This window comes from Anopheles maculipalpis, chromosome X, assembly GCF_943734695.1.
Source record: "Anopheles maculipalpis chromosome X, idAnoMacuDA_375_x, whole genome shotgun sequence".
NCBI lineage: Eukaryota > Metazoa > Arthropoda > Insecta > Diptera > Culicidae > Anopheles > Anopheles maculipalpis.
Window position 1 is genome coordinate 20,521,406 of NC_064870.1, and position 16,181 is coordinate 20,537,586.

The window sequence follows — 16,181 nt, forward strand, 5'->3', positions numbered from 1 at the left end:
CAGATAAACGTCGGGAATGATGGGAAGAGTTCGATCGACCTGGTCCGAAATGGCAAATGAACCGCCGAAATGTAGGAGAGCAGCGTGATACGCATCCGGCCAAATCTACCACAAAATGTTGGCTTTGTGGTGAAGGGCATTATGCTCGAAAATGCACGTATAGGAACTATAAGTGCAACCATTGTCACAAGTATGGTCATAAAGAAGGGCATTGTAATGCAGCGGCACGGTTCTCAGCATCGAAAACAAATAGCAGAGTAAGAACGGTCCTAGTAAATATGATCAGCAGTAACGGCAAAGGTCACGTGAATGTGATTCTAAATGGCGAACCTATGAGAATGATGGTGGATACTGGTGCGGATATTTCGATAATATCGTTGAAGCAATGGAGGAAAATAGGACAGCCTCCATTATGTCCGCCATCCGTGAAGATAAAAACAGCGTCGGGCAGCCAGCTGAAAATATTTGGAGAATTCTGTGCACACATTGCTTTGAAGCAACAGCTGAAACCGTGCATGGTGCGAGTCACTGAAGAGCCGCTAATGTTACTGGGCGCTGATTTGATGGAAATTTTTGGATTGTGGAACGTTCCACTGGCGTCGGTATGTAATCGTGTGTGTGTGGCACAAAAAAGTCTACATGCAGTAAAAAAGGAGTTTGAAGCGTTATTCTCCCACGAGCTGGGACATTGCACGAAGGCAACAGTGAGGATGGAGCTGAAGAAGAATGTGGTCCCAGTATTTCGACCAAAACGCCCGATTTCTTATGCAATGCGATCCGTTGTCGACGAGGAGTTAGACCGGCTAGAAAAAGAAGGCATAATAACCCGCAATTTCTCGGCTTGGGCAGCGCCTATAGTGGTGGTGCGCAAGGCGAACGGATGCATTCGTATATGCGGAGACTACTCAACGGGATTAAATGATGCTCTCCAACCTCACTGTAAGGGTGTCACGGTTAACACACCAAGCGACTATTGTAAACGCACCCATCCGAAAATGATCTAATGATATCTGATCGAACGTTGAAGATCACTTTAATAAAACCGATACAGGAATGTCGAGGCTCTCTGCTTTCCTGTACGTCGACCGAGGTAGACCACTGATAAGGAAGTATCCGTGCTTAAATCCTAATTTGATCGGTCGTTGTTTACAAATAATAACCGCCATAGCATTCCGAACTATTTCACGTCAGTTTTAACGCCTTCGGTTCTATATTATGAACTCGAAACGAGGAAAAACCAGTGCGACGGTTAGCAGGCTGGGAAAACAATTATGGAAGCAGTATCAAGAGGAAAGGGAAGAAAAAAACCTTACTGAAACGAGTGGTGCTGCTTCAGAACAAAGCTCATGTCTCTGGCCGGATTCAAAAGGTGAAAATGCAACTTATGTATCCGAAGCTTTGCTTCACTGTATTAGAAATGGTTTTCCTCGCTAGAAATTACTAAAACAGAGTTCGCGCTTTTAGGTACAGGAAGCGCTAACATCAATGTCGAAGGGGATGCGTGTTTCGAAAATATGCCTTTTGACTACATTTTGGAAGACGATGAGGATGAGGCTGACGAATACATTAATGAAGATAACGATGAGCATAATGCCGACAGAAACCAGTCATTTTGTGACGCTTTAAGAAACTGAGCATTATCTTGCAAAGTGCCTCACGCCACTCTGAACAAGTTGTTGCATCTGGTGCGAGAAAACACCGAAATTTACCTGCCGTTGGATTCCAGAACGCTGCTGAAAACACCGCTTCAAGTAGGAAAAGAGATTTTCAGCATTGCTGGTGGACAGCATTGGTACCAGGGGATCCAGAATGCATTAAGAAATTATTATCAGTAAGTATTTCATGTGTCTATTTTCTATCAGTTTGTTAATATATGATGTGATTTTTTATAGAGAAGTAACGCCCGCTTTGGACGCTTTTAAAATCAATTTGTCGATGGATGGTCTACCTCTTCACAACAGCGGAGGAACGCAATTCTGGCCAATATTGATGCAAGTACATAATGATCCTAAAGCTGAAGTTTTAGTACTTGGAGCATACTGTGGAACATCAAAGCCGGAAAACGCTGAAGGGTATCTACGCCCTAATGTCCCTGGTGTTCAACATAAATATCAAATATGTCAATTTAATCTCTTATTTTCAGGAACAGATTATTTCAATGCAGCGCACGGTTGCTCAAAATGCACTTTGATTGGAACGCATGACAAATTCGCAAGAAAGGTAACATTTGAAGGAGTAGGAAGAGACAGAACGGATGCAGAATTTAGAAGCGGAATCTACGCTGGAGGACATCAGAAACGGCCATCACCTGTATCGGAATTTTATGATTTAAATGTAATACTAGACATAGTTGTAGGTGACAGACTTCACGCAATCGATTTAGATGTTACAAAAAAATTGTTAAAGGGTTTAGTATTAGGATTTTTACCACCATTTCCTAAATGGTCTTCTTACGAACAAGAAGAAATTTCATTTCTTCTTAGCAAAATAGAAATACCAGGAGAGATACACCGTAAGCTACGGACTCTAAAACATCTAACATTCTGGAAAGGAAGCGAGTTTAGTATATTTTTGCATTATGCTAGAATTCCAATTTTAAAAGGCAGAATTTCAGAAAAAGCTTTCTATCATTTCACATTGTACTATGTAGCCATTACACTGCTCTCTTCCAAGGTTTACAAGCAGTATTATACGTATGCTGGAGAACTACTTAAACAGTTTGTTGAAGAGTTCAGTAAAGTTTATGGTGCAGGTCATGTAACCAGCAATGTGCACAACCTTTTACATATTGCAGCAGAAGTAAATAGGTTTGGACCACTATCTACCTTTTCTATGTACCCTTTTGAAAACAAGTTAAAGTTAATTAAAGATTGTATACGAGGTGGAAGTGAATTTTTACATCAATTGATAGGGAGATTAACAGAGTATGGAGAAATTAAATATGCTTCCGAGAGTCAGGATCACGGATTTCCTACAACATCCATGAGAAAGGGAAAAACTATTGTTAATGTTACTTCCAGCTTTATGCTAAAGGAGAGAAATCGAGACGGTTGGTTTTTAACACGTTATGGTCTAATTGTTAAATACAATGGTGTGATCAATCCGTCAGAAACATTAGTAATTGAAGGCTATCCTATGATAAAATTATCTCCAGCTTTTACTTATCCATGCAGCTCGGACATAATCTTTAACTATTATGGAGACATAAAAGATTTATCTTCTACTATAAACATAATTCCCATTGAAAACATAAAATGTAAAATGGTAGCCGCTTCAATAGATCAGGGATGCACCTTTCATTTTGCTCCTCTCCTTCACACGCTTAACTAATAATATAAATAAAAACTATGTTTGTAACAGACCAAATTATATAGACAGCAGCGATCATGGGATATAATACGAACTTTTTCAAGAAGTGTATATGTACAACATGTATGCTTTCTTCCTTTTTCCAAGTGATACTGAATTGTGATTGAAGATAGTTTTTCAATATAATAAAGATGTGTTCAGTTTATTTTAAACTTTGTTTTCAACGCTTCTAGAAAATTTATACTTAAAACAAAATAAATGAATGTACAATTAAACATTTAGAAAAAAAGCTTCATGTTCAGTCGTATGTTAGTAACGATTTTCTTCGTAAAAACGTGCACTATACAACTAATTTATTCACTAAATAATATTCATCACGCAGTAGAGATCACTTTGAATTCAACCTAACTATTCTATTTCTGGACAAAACTAGGTCTAGTGAGTCATTGTATGCCACATGTATGCATGCCTGGTAGACTTAAAGCCAAAGAGACCAAGGCATTTATCTGGCACTACAACCATAAAACGGTCTGGGTCTACTCATAACATTAAACGCATGCCTTTAAATTTGCGACTGCTGCTCGGTGTCTGGCTTTTGTCGCTTCAACCCCATTTGCCGTAACGTTTTTACTTCGCATCGACCTTTACCATGATGCATTTTTTTTTTTTTTGTAAAAATTGTTTTACGTTTTCAATTGTCAGGCCGTTCAAATTGTTGCCTCCTGCGAGTTTTATCAATGTTATTATATGTATGTATTGAGAAAACTATTTAAGGGTCGGGATATCCTCTTCCTGTCCAACTACACTGGGCAATTAACTGCCTTTCGAACAACAGATCGATTATAATACTTAGTCTCATTTCAACATCGCTCGTTTGATGTAGTGCCCTAATTATTAAACAAACATTTTCCGCCAAAAAAATATTATCTCCTCCTAGTTTGGCATTAAAAGCATCCAAATCATCCTTGGATGCCATTTTTTGAATAGTGTACTCATTTAGTACACCATTTCTTTTGTACAGCGTGTTGAAAACAAGATGTATTTCTGCAGCTACTTTTAGATTGCCCTTTATAAGTGTGTCTATTTTACTCTCAATCGGTATTGGGCAACGGTTGGGTCCAACTTTGCAGGAAGTGAAGCGGATGGATCTGGGATAACAGGTATAGAAGGAGCTGATAGGTATGATGACGATGGTAAATCTGTGTGGGAGGTACCTAGCGCAATGGGAATGTGTCGAAGGGATGATGATCGTGAGTACAACGGAGGTGCAGGATCGATATATGTTTTAGTAGATGAAGGGAATATTGTAACGGAGTTGGGATGTGCAGTAAGATGCTGCTGAAGGGATGATGATCGTGGGTACAACGGAGGTGCAGGATCGATACATGTTCCAGGCAGTGAAGGGATTGTTGTGCTGGAGTTTGGATGTGCAATGGAATGCTGAAGGGATGATGATCGTGGGTACAACGGCGGTGCAGGGTCGATATATGTTTTAGTAGATGAAGGGATTATTGTAACGGAGTTGGGATGTGCAGTAGGATCCTGCTGAAGGGATGTTGACCATGGGTACAGTGGTGGAGAAGGGTCTGATGCCGTAGAAATTGCAGGGATAATTACTTGGGAAATAATTTTAACCCCAGGAATCTGTCGTACGTATGATGTTCGTCAGTGTGGTGATGGAACAGGATTTGGTGTGAAGTCTGATGTGGGAATTATTGTATTTGTTCCTAAAGCAGGATTAAGTTGGGTCGAGAATGCTCTTGGCACCACCGGCGGATTTGCAGCAATCTTAGGGTCCATCGATCGATTTTGAACCGGTTCCATTGCTCCCTAAACAGAAAGTTTATGTTGAAGAAAATCCTGCATTGCTCTGGCCTCACGATATAGTCATATGGCGATATGGTCAATCTAACACGCATCATGACTTAGATCTAGCCCAGGTAAGCTGTGTCTAATACTCACTTGAAAAAAAAAATCTTTCATACTTCACAGTTACTCTATGTACAAGTATCAAACTGACTGAGAAAAGGCGCGAATGTATGCACGGAACAGTAACGCTGACACTGACTAAGATAAGATAGATACACGTTCACATAGGTGTAAAGAAGATGGTGTTGGATTTCTAGGGATTAATTCACAGTTAGAAATATGTCAAGTAATTGTTTTGTTTACGTTTCGTACTTGACAACCGTAGGAGCTATACATGTTAATGTATAGCTGTTAACTACATGTTAACTGAACACAAAATCTTAGGCATATGAACTGTGGTAAGATAAGTTGCATGAACACGAATGAACTTGTAAAAATGAATTAAAACGGACAAAGGAATAAACAGTAGCAAAAGAGAAGCCAAGCGTGAAACATCATTTTACAACCGCCAATATCACAAGTTTATAAATTCCCACCGCCAGTGCAAAATTATACATTTTTTGGTCCTTCGAACCGGATTGGGTGGAATTCATCAGTTGATTGTGATATTGAACAATTTCACTACGTGAATTGTGGCGTAAATTGATTTTGGCTTGCTATAGTTGTGTTAGTACAGTGAAGCACAACGATCGTTGCCTTGCACCACAGGCGCGAAATAAGTTGAAACGTGTACTACGTATCCGTTGCTTAGAGACAATTTTGTTCCTGTTCCGTGATTGTGCTTCGTTATTGCACGTTTAGTGAGAATTGTGAGTTGTTGCTCCGCACCAATTATACGGCGTCATCCGCTAAGCGTCCTGAACAGTGAAGCGTCGTCGTAAGGATACGCCATCGCGAAACGTGACCATCTTAACGAACATTCGATCGCGCCATCAGTTTGAACAACTTGCGTGAGTTATCGGAACAACCCAGAATCATAGATACAGTTATCAAAACTGTTCAACGGTATCAGTCCCAAACCAACACAGCATCGTCATCCGGTCGATCGGTATCAGTCCCAAACCAACACAGCATCGTCATCCGGTCGATCGAGCGTCCGAACCTGATTCTGCATCCCTACAACGGTATCAGCCCTAAACCAACATATCGAGCGTCCGTACCTGATTCAGGATCCCTTCAACGGTATCAGCCCTAAACCAACACAAGATCGTCATCCGGACGATCACCGTTATCTACGTCCTTTCTCTAAATCCTTCCTTTCATCACCCGATCCCTTTTGAACACGAAACTTATATTTAAATCGGAATAAAGCAAAAGGACGGCACTCTCAGCCTAACCGCCTTAGAAGAAGGAAGCTTTCGTTTCTCTTAACTTCTCTACAATCCGAAGTGATAGTTTCGCTAACTCGTGCAACATCGCAATCTGGTAACGACCTTACAGGTGTGCCAAAGTATTAGTGGAGTGAGATTAAGATGGAGAAAAAAATTAAAAAAGCGCCAAGCGCAGATGCTCATAAAGAACATTGAGCAATTCAAACTGAACTATTCGGATAGTGATGCTCATGAAGTCCCAGTGTGTTTAGAACAGTTGGAGCAATACAAGGACGATTTCATGAGCGCAATCGCTAAAATAGAGGAATACGATGAATCAGTAGAGGCACAGGAAACGTGTTTGCAAGAAAGGTGTGAATTGGACAGCGTTTATCGCAAAGTGAAAGGTTTCTTGCTACAAAAGAAACCTTGTGACGCTAATCCGCTTAATGCTTCGGTGCTGTATGCGAACACAAGTGTTAGTGCATCGGGTAATTCGGGACCAAGTCTACGACTCCCGAAAATTGAGTTGCCAACTTTCGATGGCGATTCAACTAAGTGGCTTACGTTCCGTGATCGGTTTGTGTCGATGATCGATTCGTCAGCTGAGATTCCACCGATCATGAAGCTACAGTATCTGCTGTCATCGCTGAAGGGGGATGCCGCGCTGCTCTTTGAGCACACTACGCTGGTAGCAGATAATTATGCAGTCACATGGGCTGCGTTGCTGAAACGGTTCGACAACCCGCGCATGCTGATTCGGAACTATCTGCGCAACATTCACCATCTCCCTGCGCTGAAATCGGAATCTGTCGATGAGTTGGCACAAATCGTCGACGAGTTTAAGCGGAATGTGCACGGCCTACAAAAGCTAAAAGAACCTGTCGACAATTGGGACTCTCCGCTCACCACTTTGATGTTCTTCAAGCTACATCCTTCGACAATGCTGGCTTGGGAAAAGCATTCGTCACAAGCACCGAGAGATAAGTATAAGGATCTTATCGATTTCTTACAAGATCGCATCGTTATTCTCAGGTCAACTCGGAAGTTCACGCAAGACATCGAGACGTATGGGAGAACGGTGGCCGGCAGCGAGCAGAAGGTCAGACCGAGACACACCGCACACGCAGCTACAACACGGCACACGACGCATGGCCAGTCAAACGCCATGCAGCCTTCGTGTCCATTGGGATGCGTAGAGACGAATAATCTTCGGAGCTGCCCAGAGTTCTTGAAGGAGGATATCGAACATCGACGAGAGCTGGTGACGAAAAATCGACTGTGCTACAACTGCTTGAGCCACAACCATCAGGTGAAGTCATGTAAGTCCGTGAATCGTTGTATTACGTGCAATGCCAGACATCATAGCCTGCTACATGACAACACGCGTCCGAAAGTGTCAATGGCGGCAAATTCGGACCAAGAAATGGTGTTTCTCGAAACCGTGCTACTTTGGGTGGTCGACGACCATGGTATTCGACACGAAGCTCGAGCACTTTTGGATTCAGGATCCATGTGCAATTTCATGTCGGAATCCTTAGCACGAAAGTTGTTAACAACTCGGTCGAAGGTCGATGTTTCGATAGTAGGTATCGGTCAAGCGATACAGCAGGCTAAGGGCTCTATCGATGCTATAGTGCAGAGCAAATCAGAACAGGTGTCTACTCCTATGGAGTTTCTGATTTTAAATACACCGTCTGCTGATATTCCCACAATACCGATCGACATCACTTCATGGAAGATTCCGAACGTCACATTAGCAGATTCGTCCCAAGCAAGGTCGATATTGTCATCGGTAGTTATGCATATTGGGAAATGCATACTGGAAGAAAGCGTGGATTGGGCAAAGGCAGACCATGGTTTGTAGAGACTTCCTTCGGGTGGACAATCTCTGGGAATACTTCCCAGACATCGGCTTCCAGCCAACGGTCTTGCCTCACAACCGTTGCTCAAGAGTCACTAGAAACAATCGTGCAACGCTTTTGGGAAACAGAATCGATCCTAGAAGGTCCCGCATTATCGCTAGAAGAAGAGCAATGTGAAAGACACTACACTGCAACTACAAAACGCGATGAACAAGGTCGATACATCGTAAGCTTGCCCCGTAAAACGAATTCTGAGATTGTCCTCGGTCTCTCAAGAATGATAGCAGATAGACGGCTTGTAGCTGTCGAGCGTCGGCTGATGGGCAATCCTGAAATGGATCTAGAATACAAAAAGTTTATTTCGGAGTATGAAAGTTTGGGACATATGCGAAAGCTTACCGAACCTGTTGATCATAGCATACCGCACTATTATATCCCTCACCATGCAGTGGTTAAAGAAACGAGTACGACCACCAAGGTACGTGTTGTCTTCGATGCTTCCTGCAAGACAACATCTGGGTACTCGTTGAACGATACTCTGCTCATAGGCCCTACGGTACAGGATGATCTGTTCACGATCATTCTAAAGGTTCAGAAAGCACGCCATAGCCTTAGTAGCAGACGTCGAAAAGATGTATCGGCAAGTGCGCCATTGTGAAAGTTATCACAAACTTCTACGAATACGTTACCGAGAACGGTTCACCGATCCGATAGCAACGTACGAACTACAGACAGTGACCTACGGTACTGCATCAGCGCCATTCTTGGCCACTCGTACGTTACAACAGATAGCGCATGACCAGAAGAGCCGTTATCCTAAAGCGGTAGATCCTGTTCTGCACGATTTCTATGTGGATGACCTATTAACCGGTGCAGCAGATTTGGAAGAGGCCATCGAAGTGCGGAATCAAATTTCGCAAATGCTAGATTCGGCGGGCTTTGCACTGAAGAAGTGGGCATGAAATGTTCTCTACGAGATGTTCCGCGTGAAGATCTTGCTATCCAATCGTTACACGAATGGAAGGATGGCCAGGCAGTATCAACGTTGGGGTTGGTTTGGGCACCAACCAATGATTCGTTTCGCTTCAAAGTCGATCTTCCACCACCCGCTGAAGTATTGACGAGAAGTCTGGTATTGTCGTACACAGCAAGTATATTCGACCCTCTCGGGTTATTGGGTCCGACAATCATTCTGGCCAAGATTTTCCTGCAACGTTTATGGAGCTTAAAGCACGATGGAAAGGCTTGGGATTGGGATCGTGCATTGCCAGGTGAACTTCAGGAAGAGTGGAGAAGCTTCCATTCAACTCTATATTTGCTACGCAAATTACGAGTACCGCGTTTCGTATCCCAGTCGGAAGCGGTCAGCCTGCAATTACACATGTTTGCGGATGCTTCGCAAAATGCATACGGTGCTTGCTTATGTACGTGCAGAGTCCATGGGGTCAACAATGGTACAACTGTTGACTGCCAAATCCAAAGTCGTAGCCTTGGCAAACACACATGCAATTGCCAGGTTGGAGTTGTGCGCCGCGCGACTAGCGGTCCAACTATTCCAGAAAGCCAGTCGAGCGATAACGTCATCTACGATGACCATCTGTTGGACCGACTCAATGACAGTGATGTACTGGCTGAATTCTCCTCCACGTCGATGGAAACCATTTGTGGCCAATAGGGTGGCCCAAATACAGGAGGAGACGAGAGTCACAGCCTGGCGTCATGTTCCAGGCTTTGACAACCCTGCAATTGACATCTCACGGGGTCTGAAACCAGACAATTTGTTGAAAAGTGATTGTTGGTGGCATGGACCTCATTGGCTGGCTCTTGGTAAGGATGAGTGGCCACTTTGTCCCATCAAGGACAAAGGAGACATCGAAGAGCGAGCAAAGGTGTCACTGATTGTCTCAACGAAGTGTGAGTTCCGTGTCAAACTTTTCGAACGATTTTCATCGTACAGTAAGTTGAGACGAGTTATGGGATATTGCCTACGCTTCATCAAGAGCTGCCGAGCAAGCATCAGCGAGTTATCATCGAGTAAGAAGCTGTTGCCTATCAAGCAGCTGGAGAATGCTGTTCCACCACTTACGGCGACGGAACTGCGAAGTGCAGAACTAAGGTTGTGCCAGCTAGCACAACAGGATTCATTCACGGAAGAGCTTAACGAACTGAAAGGAGGGAAACACGTTAGTGAAAAATCGAAGTTAAAGTGGTTGTCACCGTACCTTGATGAAATGGGCATTCTACGCATCGGTGGCCGGCTTGGAAATGCACACATTTCCAATGATTCAAAGCATCCCATCATCATTGCCGCATCGCATTACTTAGCCACACTGTTAGTAACAGCCTACCATCTGCAGTTACTTCATGCTGGACCGCAGCTGATGTTAGCAACGATTCGACAACGTTTTTGGTTGATTGGTGGTCGAAATCTTACGAGGAGTGTCTATCACCGATGCCACACTTGCTTCAAGCACAAACCGGTATTGGTGAAACAAGCGGTAGCAGACTTGCCAGAATCCCGAGTAACACCAACGAGGCCGTTTGTCGTTAGCGGTGTGGACTACTGCGGACCATTTCTTCTGAAATCAACGATCCGCAATCGAAGTCCAGTAAAGGCGTATATCGCGATTTTTGTCTGTTTCGCGACACGGGCCGTACATATCGAGTTGGTGAGCGATCTCACCACGACGGCGTTTTTAGCAGCATTACGTCGATTTGTTGCTCGCAGAGGCAAGATAATCGAGTTACACTCGGACAATGCGACTACGTTCAAAGGAGCAGTTCACCAACTGAATCGCATTTACAAAATGTTGAAAACCGACGATAGTGATAGGAGATTGATATTTGATTGGTGTGCGAACAATGAAATAAGTTGGAAATTCATTCCTCCAAGGGCGCCTCATTTCGGAGGACTTTGGGAGGCAGCAGTAAAGTCAGCAAAAAGGCATATCACTAAAACGATAGGAGTTAGCAGCATTACACAAGAAAATATGCTTACCCTTTTGGCACAGGTCGAACAATGTTTAAATTCGCGTCCATTGATACCATTGTCCGATGAACCGACTGATTTAGAAACGTTGACTCCCGGTCATTTTCTAGTAGGATCTAATATGCAAGCGGTACCAGAGGTCGATCTTACTAATATTCCAAATAATCGCTTGACACAATATCAGCTCGTTCAGAAACAGGTGCAATCAATTTGGACACGATGGTACCCAGAATACTTGCAACAACTTCAAGCTAGAGCAAAGTATTCTAAAGTCTGAACGCAAAATCTTAGGCATATGAACTATGGTAAGATAAGTTGCATGAACACGAATGAACTTGTAAAAATGAACTAAAACGGACAAAGGGATAAACAGTAGCAAAAGAGAAGCCTAGCGTGAAACATCATTTTACAACCGCCAATATCACAAGTTTATAAATTCCCACCGCCAGTGCAAAATTATACAGATGGAGATATGGAGTTAAGCTTCACCTACGAGCAAAAGCCCCATAAGTTTTTTTTTTCTAAGGAAATAAACACCCACACATTCATAATCGTCATAGGAACACATTTTTTTTTTTGGCTTCGTTTGAATGTATTTTTCCATTGTCTTAAATGTCAATTTCCTCATGACCAGTGGCAAACCATTGTTCACTGGTAACAGCTGGACCCCCCGTGAAATTGCATTCGGGGGGTTCTCACACATACCATCAAATCGTAACTCACTCATCCTTGCGGGATGGGGCTGCACATGGCCGATAATTCAACCGAAGAGCTACCAACCAAGCGGCAGACAATCGTAAACGTCAAATGAAATAAGACTTTTCAAAATACATCAAACTCGATTATTCAAGGTTAACCCTTAAATAGCCAACAAAAAACTCGTGTATTTCTTTCAACATAAAACTACAATAAGTTTTGATTCATTGCTTGTATTGATATGGAATTTTCAAAAGTCACCCAACTTTTTTATTTCCAAGTTTTTGGAGCAAAGATTGTAATTGTCAACAGCAGTTAGTATTTTATTTGGATTTATTTTAAAATTTACCTCGTAAGTTATCTACTAGCATGCCCGGTAATTCCACACATTTCGTTTATGGAATGACTTTTCTCGTCTTCTACTTCACGCATTATGCTTGTTTTCAAAATTGAATTGAATTGAATCAAATTCAATGCATTAAAAATTTCAAATGGATCGTCAGTTCTATCATAACATTAAAAACAGAATGAATAACGAATGCGTTCGGGCACAACGGTCAGACAGAAACATGACGAAGAGCAATTCTTCAAAAGCGGCTGGTGTCATTGCTCGGTGGCATGCCACTAGTTGCAAGGGAAATGTATGAAATGAAAACAGGGATCGTGTTCATCGATCTAGTCGAATGTCAAAACAAAAACCCTGATTGGAAAAATGATAGAACGCTTTCCTAAAAAACAGAACCACAACATTAGAATGCAACAACACAATCCTCAAAAAATTTATCACAGACGGACTACCACAAGGTGACGTCATGTCCCCAGCCCTTTTCAATATATATACCAAAGTCATACACTACCATATTAACAACCACAACACAACTTAGGTTAGTAAAATGTTGCAACCATTTGACGAGGCACCTTCGGCTTGCTCTTTTTTACGACGGAACACTTGAAGGTCGCTCATTTCGCTCATGGGTAAACCCGTCTCTGATTGTGAATTTTTATGTGTGCTGTTGCATCTGAATATTTGTGGTTAGCACTAGTTGAAGACACAAAAAATTCAGAACATATTGGTCATACATCATACATATTGGTCATTTGTAACTGTTGAATAAAAAATTAACATATTTTATTCGTAAGGAACGGCCGGATCGCGTTGCTAAATATACATTCTATGTTATGTTATTATTTTCCAACATAATCTATAATTTAGTTTTTATCGGTAAAAATGTTCGACAAACATTTCCTAAGCCGTTTTTCTCCATTGAACAACCACAAAGTTCCGTAAAGTAACATGTGCTGCTTAAGAAACCTTACAGTTCCATTATGTACCATGCTTCGTTTATAAACAAGCTTCATAGTTCCATCGGGTTCCACGCCTTATTTTAACAAGCTTCAAAGTTCAACCGTAGTTCGATTTTTCCTGAAGCAGCCTACAAACAGCTAGAGGGCTCGAATCGAAGAGAACACATATACATATTTAGGTACAATAATAGACAATAAATTGACATTTAAAAAGCATATAGAACACATTAAAATCAATGCAAGCAAAATACTAAACGTACTCAAAATACGATGCGCCAGTAAAAATAACACATATCCTCCATAAGCCCTAACCATATCACAAAATAAGATAAACAACAAATACAGGTATACAGATCTGATAAAAATATTCCAAAACGAAATGAAGGAACAAACTATAGAATGGTACACCACATCCACAAGAGAGAAAGGAATTTTTTTGCAGAACTACATAGTGATTTCAAATTCAAACTATGGTATAAAGACACACTGCTCAAAGCACATGAAGTCAAATAAAATAGCAAGTAAAATCCTAGCGGGACATGATCTATCAGAATACTGGTTCGAAAAAATGAGCATAATACAAAATGGTACCTGTGAAATATGCAACGAACCAAACACCGGATTGCATAAAATCTTTGTATGTCCAAAATACAACAAAGAGAAAAACATCATCAAAGAAAATCTCAAAAAAGATTGGCAATTGGCATCAGGTAAAACATTTAAAAGAATATTTAAACACATCAAGAAAAACAACATAGAGTTGTAAAGAAAATAACCAAACATACAACACGCCATAAATACAAAATCTTTACTTCCAACACAAATAGATATCCTTTAAATTATTTGATATATGTTTAAGTATTTATTCATTCATACTTACTTACTTACTTCTATACTTATTTTGGTTTACCTACGGAAGTTTGTTCGGACCACGGTCCACCGTTCAATTCTTCTGGGTTTATGGAAGGATGTTAGGCTAATGTCATCAAGGTGTTGAAATCACCGCCTTATCATCCGCAGTCAAATGGACTAGCGGAGAGGGGAGTTCAGACGATTAAGAAAGTGTTGAAGAAGTATTTGATTGATGAACAATTGAGACCAATACCATTACAGCGCAAATTAAATCGAATATTATTTAATTATCGTAACACTCCATCTACTTCTACAGGTAAAACACCTTCATCATTAGTTTTTTGCTATGTACCAAGAACATTACTAAACACGAGCAATCCAGTTAAATTAGAAATTCAAAATGATGAAAGATACGTAACCTAAACCTCAAACCCCTCCCGCCTCCAGTGTCCAAGACAGTAGATACAGTATCACACGCGAAAGGAGATAAAGTTTTGTATAGGAATCATCATGAGGATTTGGTAAGATGGATTCCAGCCTTAGTATTGGAAAAAATAAGTAGCAATAGATACTTGATAAATGTTCACGGAAATGTGCGAATAGTACACACAAATCAAACTAGAACATCCGATCTATCGGATGAATTTCATCCCATAGTACCCATAGTCAGTGCACCGGTAGGAAAAGACAAAACAACAGTAAAGGTGACAGACAAACAAAAGGTTAGTTCGACACGAAAACGAAGTGAATCCAAATCTCCTAAATTAAGAAGATCCAAAAGAATACGGGACAGGATAAGGAAAAACTAATTTTAGTAGCTTGTGAACGTAATTGACATTGTTTGTTAGAGTATCTAAAGTCTCATTTAAAGCTGGGAGAAGTGTTATGTATTGAAAATAGTTATTAGTTACGCATACTAACCATAGTTGATAAGGTAAGCGATTTCACTAACACCCCTATAGAAAATCTTGAATAAAAGGAGCCTCAGCCTCCACGGAGATCATTCCGAATCGTGACGACAATAAAGAAAGATCTCCAGAATACCACAACCACCAGGGTTCTGGCCACGTCGGGTCCGTTACCTGCGAAACACGAAATAAAGATACGTTATACAAACATAACAACCTTATGATGTGGTAGAAATACCCAGCGATCAAACGTGCGTGGTTAAATATGGAAAGAAAGCTGGACAAATTACACAACAATCGGTTGGAAAAGTTTGAAAAGTAAAGTATTAAGAAAGTATCTAGATTAAGTTAGTTCGTAAGTAATTATTACGATTGATAGATTTAAGGAGAGACGAAAAAAATCAATAATCGATTAAGCTAGCACTTAACGGTACTACACAACGCTATGCACTAGAACTAGAATTATTGCGGCACACGACAGCAGGGTTGAATTGAAGAATCGAATTTGAAGGATGATATGGAGACAGGAGGAATCGTAGTTGGTTGTGGTTTTCGTCATGTCACATTTCGAAGCGTTGGTTGAAACGACTGCCAGATTGATATGGTAACAGCGGGTGGGTTAACCATGTCCACATGATGTTGATTGAGATCGGAAAGAGTTGAGGTGAACTATCAGGGACCACCGACGGTTACCAGCAGAACCAGTTGAAATCTACGGTTAAGATAAAGGCGGTTAAAAGCGACAGAAACGAATACTGCAGAATGAAGTCACAGAGTAAAACATGCGGTTTTACTGCGTGCGTACACAATAATAAGCCGACAGCAGGACAGAAAAGAACAGCAATCCTTTTCTACTCTGGATCTATAGCTTCAGGGTTCCACCAAATCAGAATGAAAAAATCGGACATAGAAAAAACTGCATTTGCCATTAATAATGGTAAATATGAATTAAAAACGCTCAAGCAACCTTCTAGAGAGCAATTGATGATGTTTTGCGAAATTTTATAGGGAAAATTTGCTATGTCGATATAGACGATGTAAAAGTTTTTGGCAGGAATTTAGAGAAACATTTTAAAAA

At 41.2% G+C, this 16,181-nt stretch overlaps 2 protein-coding genes and 1 pseudogene across 2 annotated transcripts in view; 2 read left to right on the forward strand and 1 right to left on the reverse strand.

Annotated features, from left to right (window-relative positions):
* Positions 1-16,181, reverse strand: part of LOC126559692 (surfeit locus protein 4 homolog) — a 464,744-nt gene that overhangs the window by 438,947 nt on the left and 9,616 nt on the right. The gene's annotated exons all lie outside the window — the stretch shown is intronic.
* Positions 50-6,635, forward strand: LOC126564719 (uncharacterized). The gene is made up of 5 exons (XM_050221816.1): positions 50-71; positions 1,651-1,831; positions 1,893-2,088; positions 2,221-2,872; positions 6,619-6,635. Exons 1-5 carry the CDS (start codon positions 50-52, stop codon positions 6,633-6,635), a joined length of 1,068 nt encoding a protein of 355 aa, XP_050077773.1.
* On the forward strand, positions 6,685-9,315 carry LOC126564730 (uncharacterized; annotated as a pseudogene).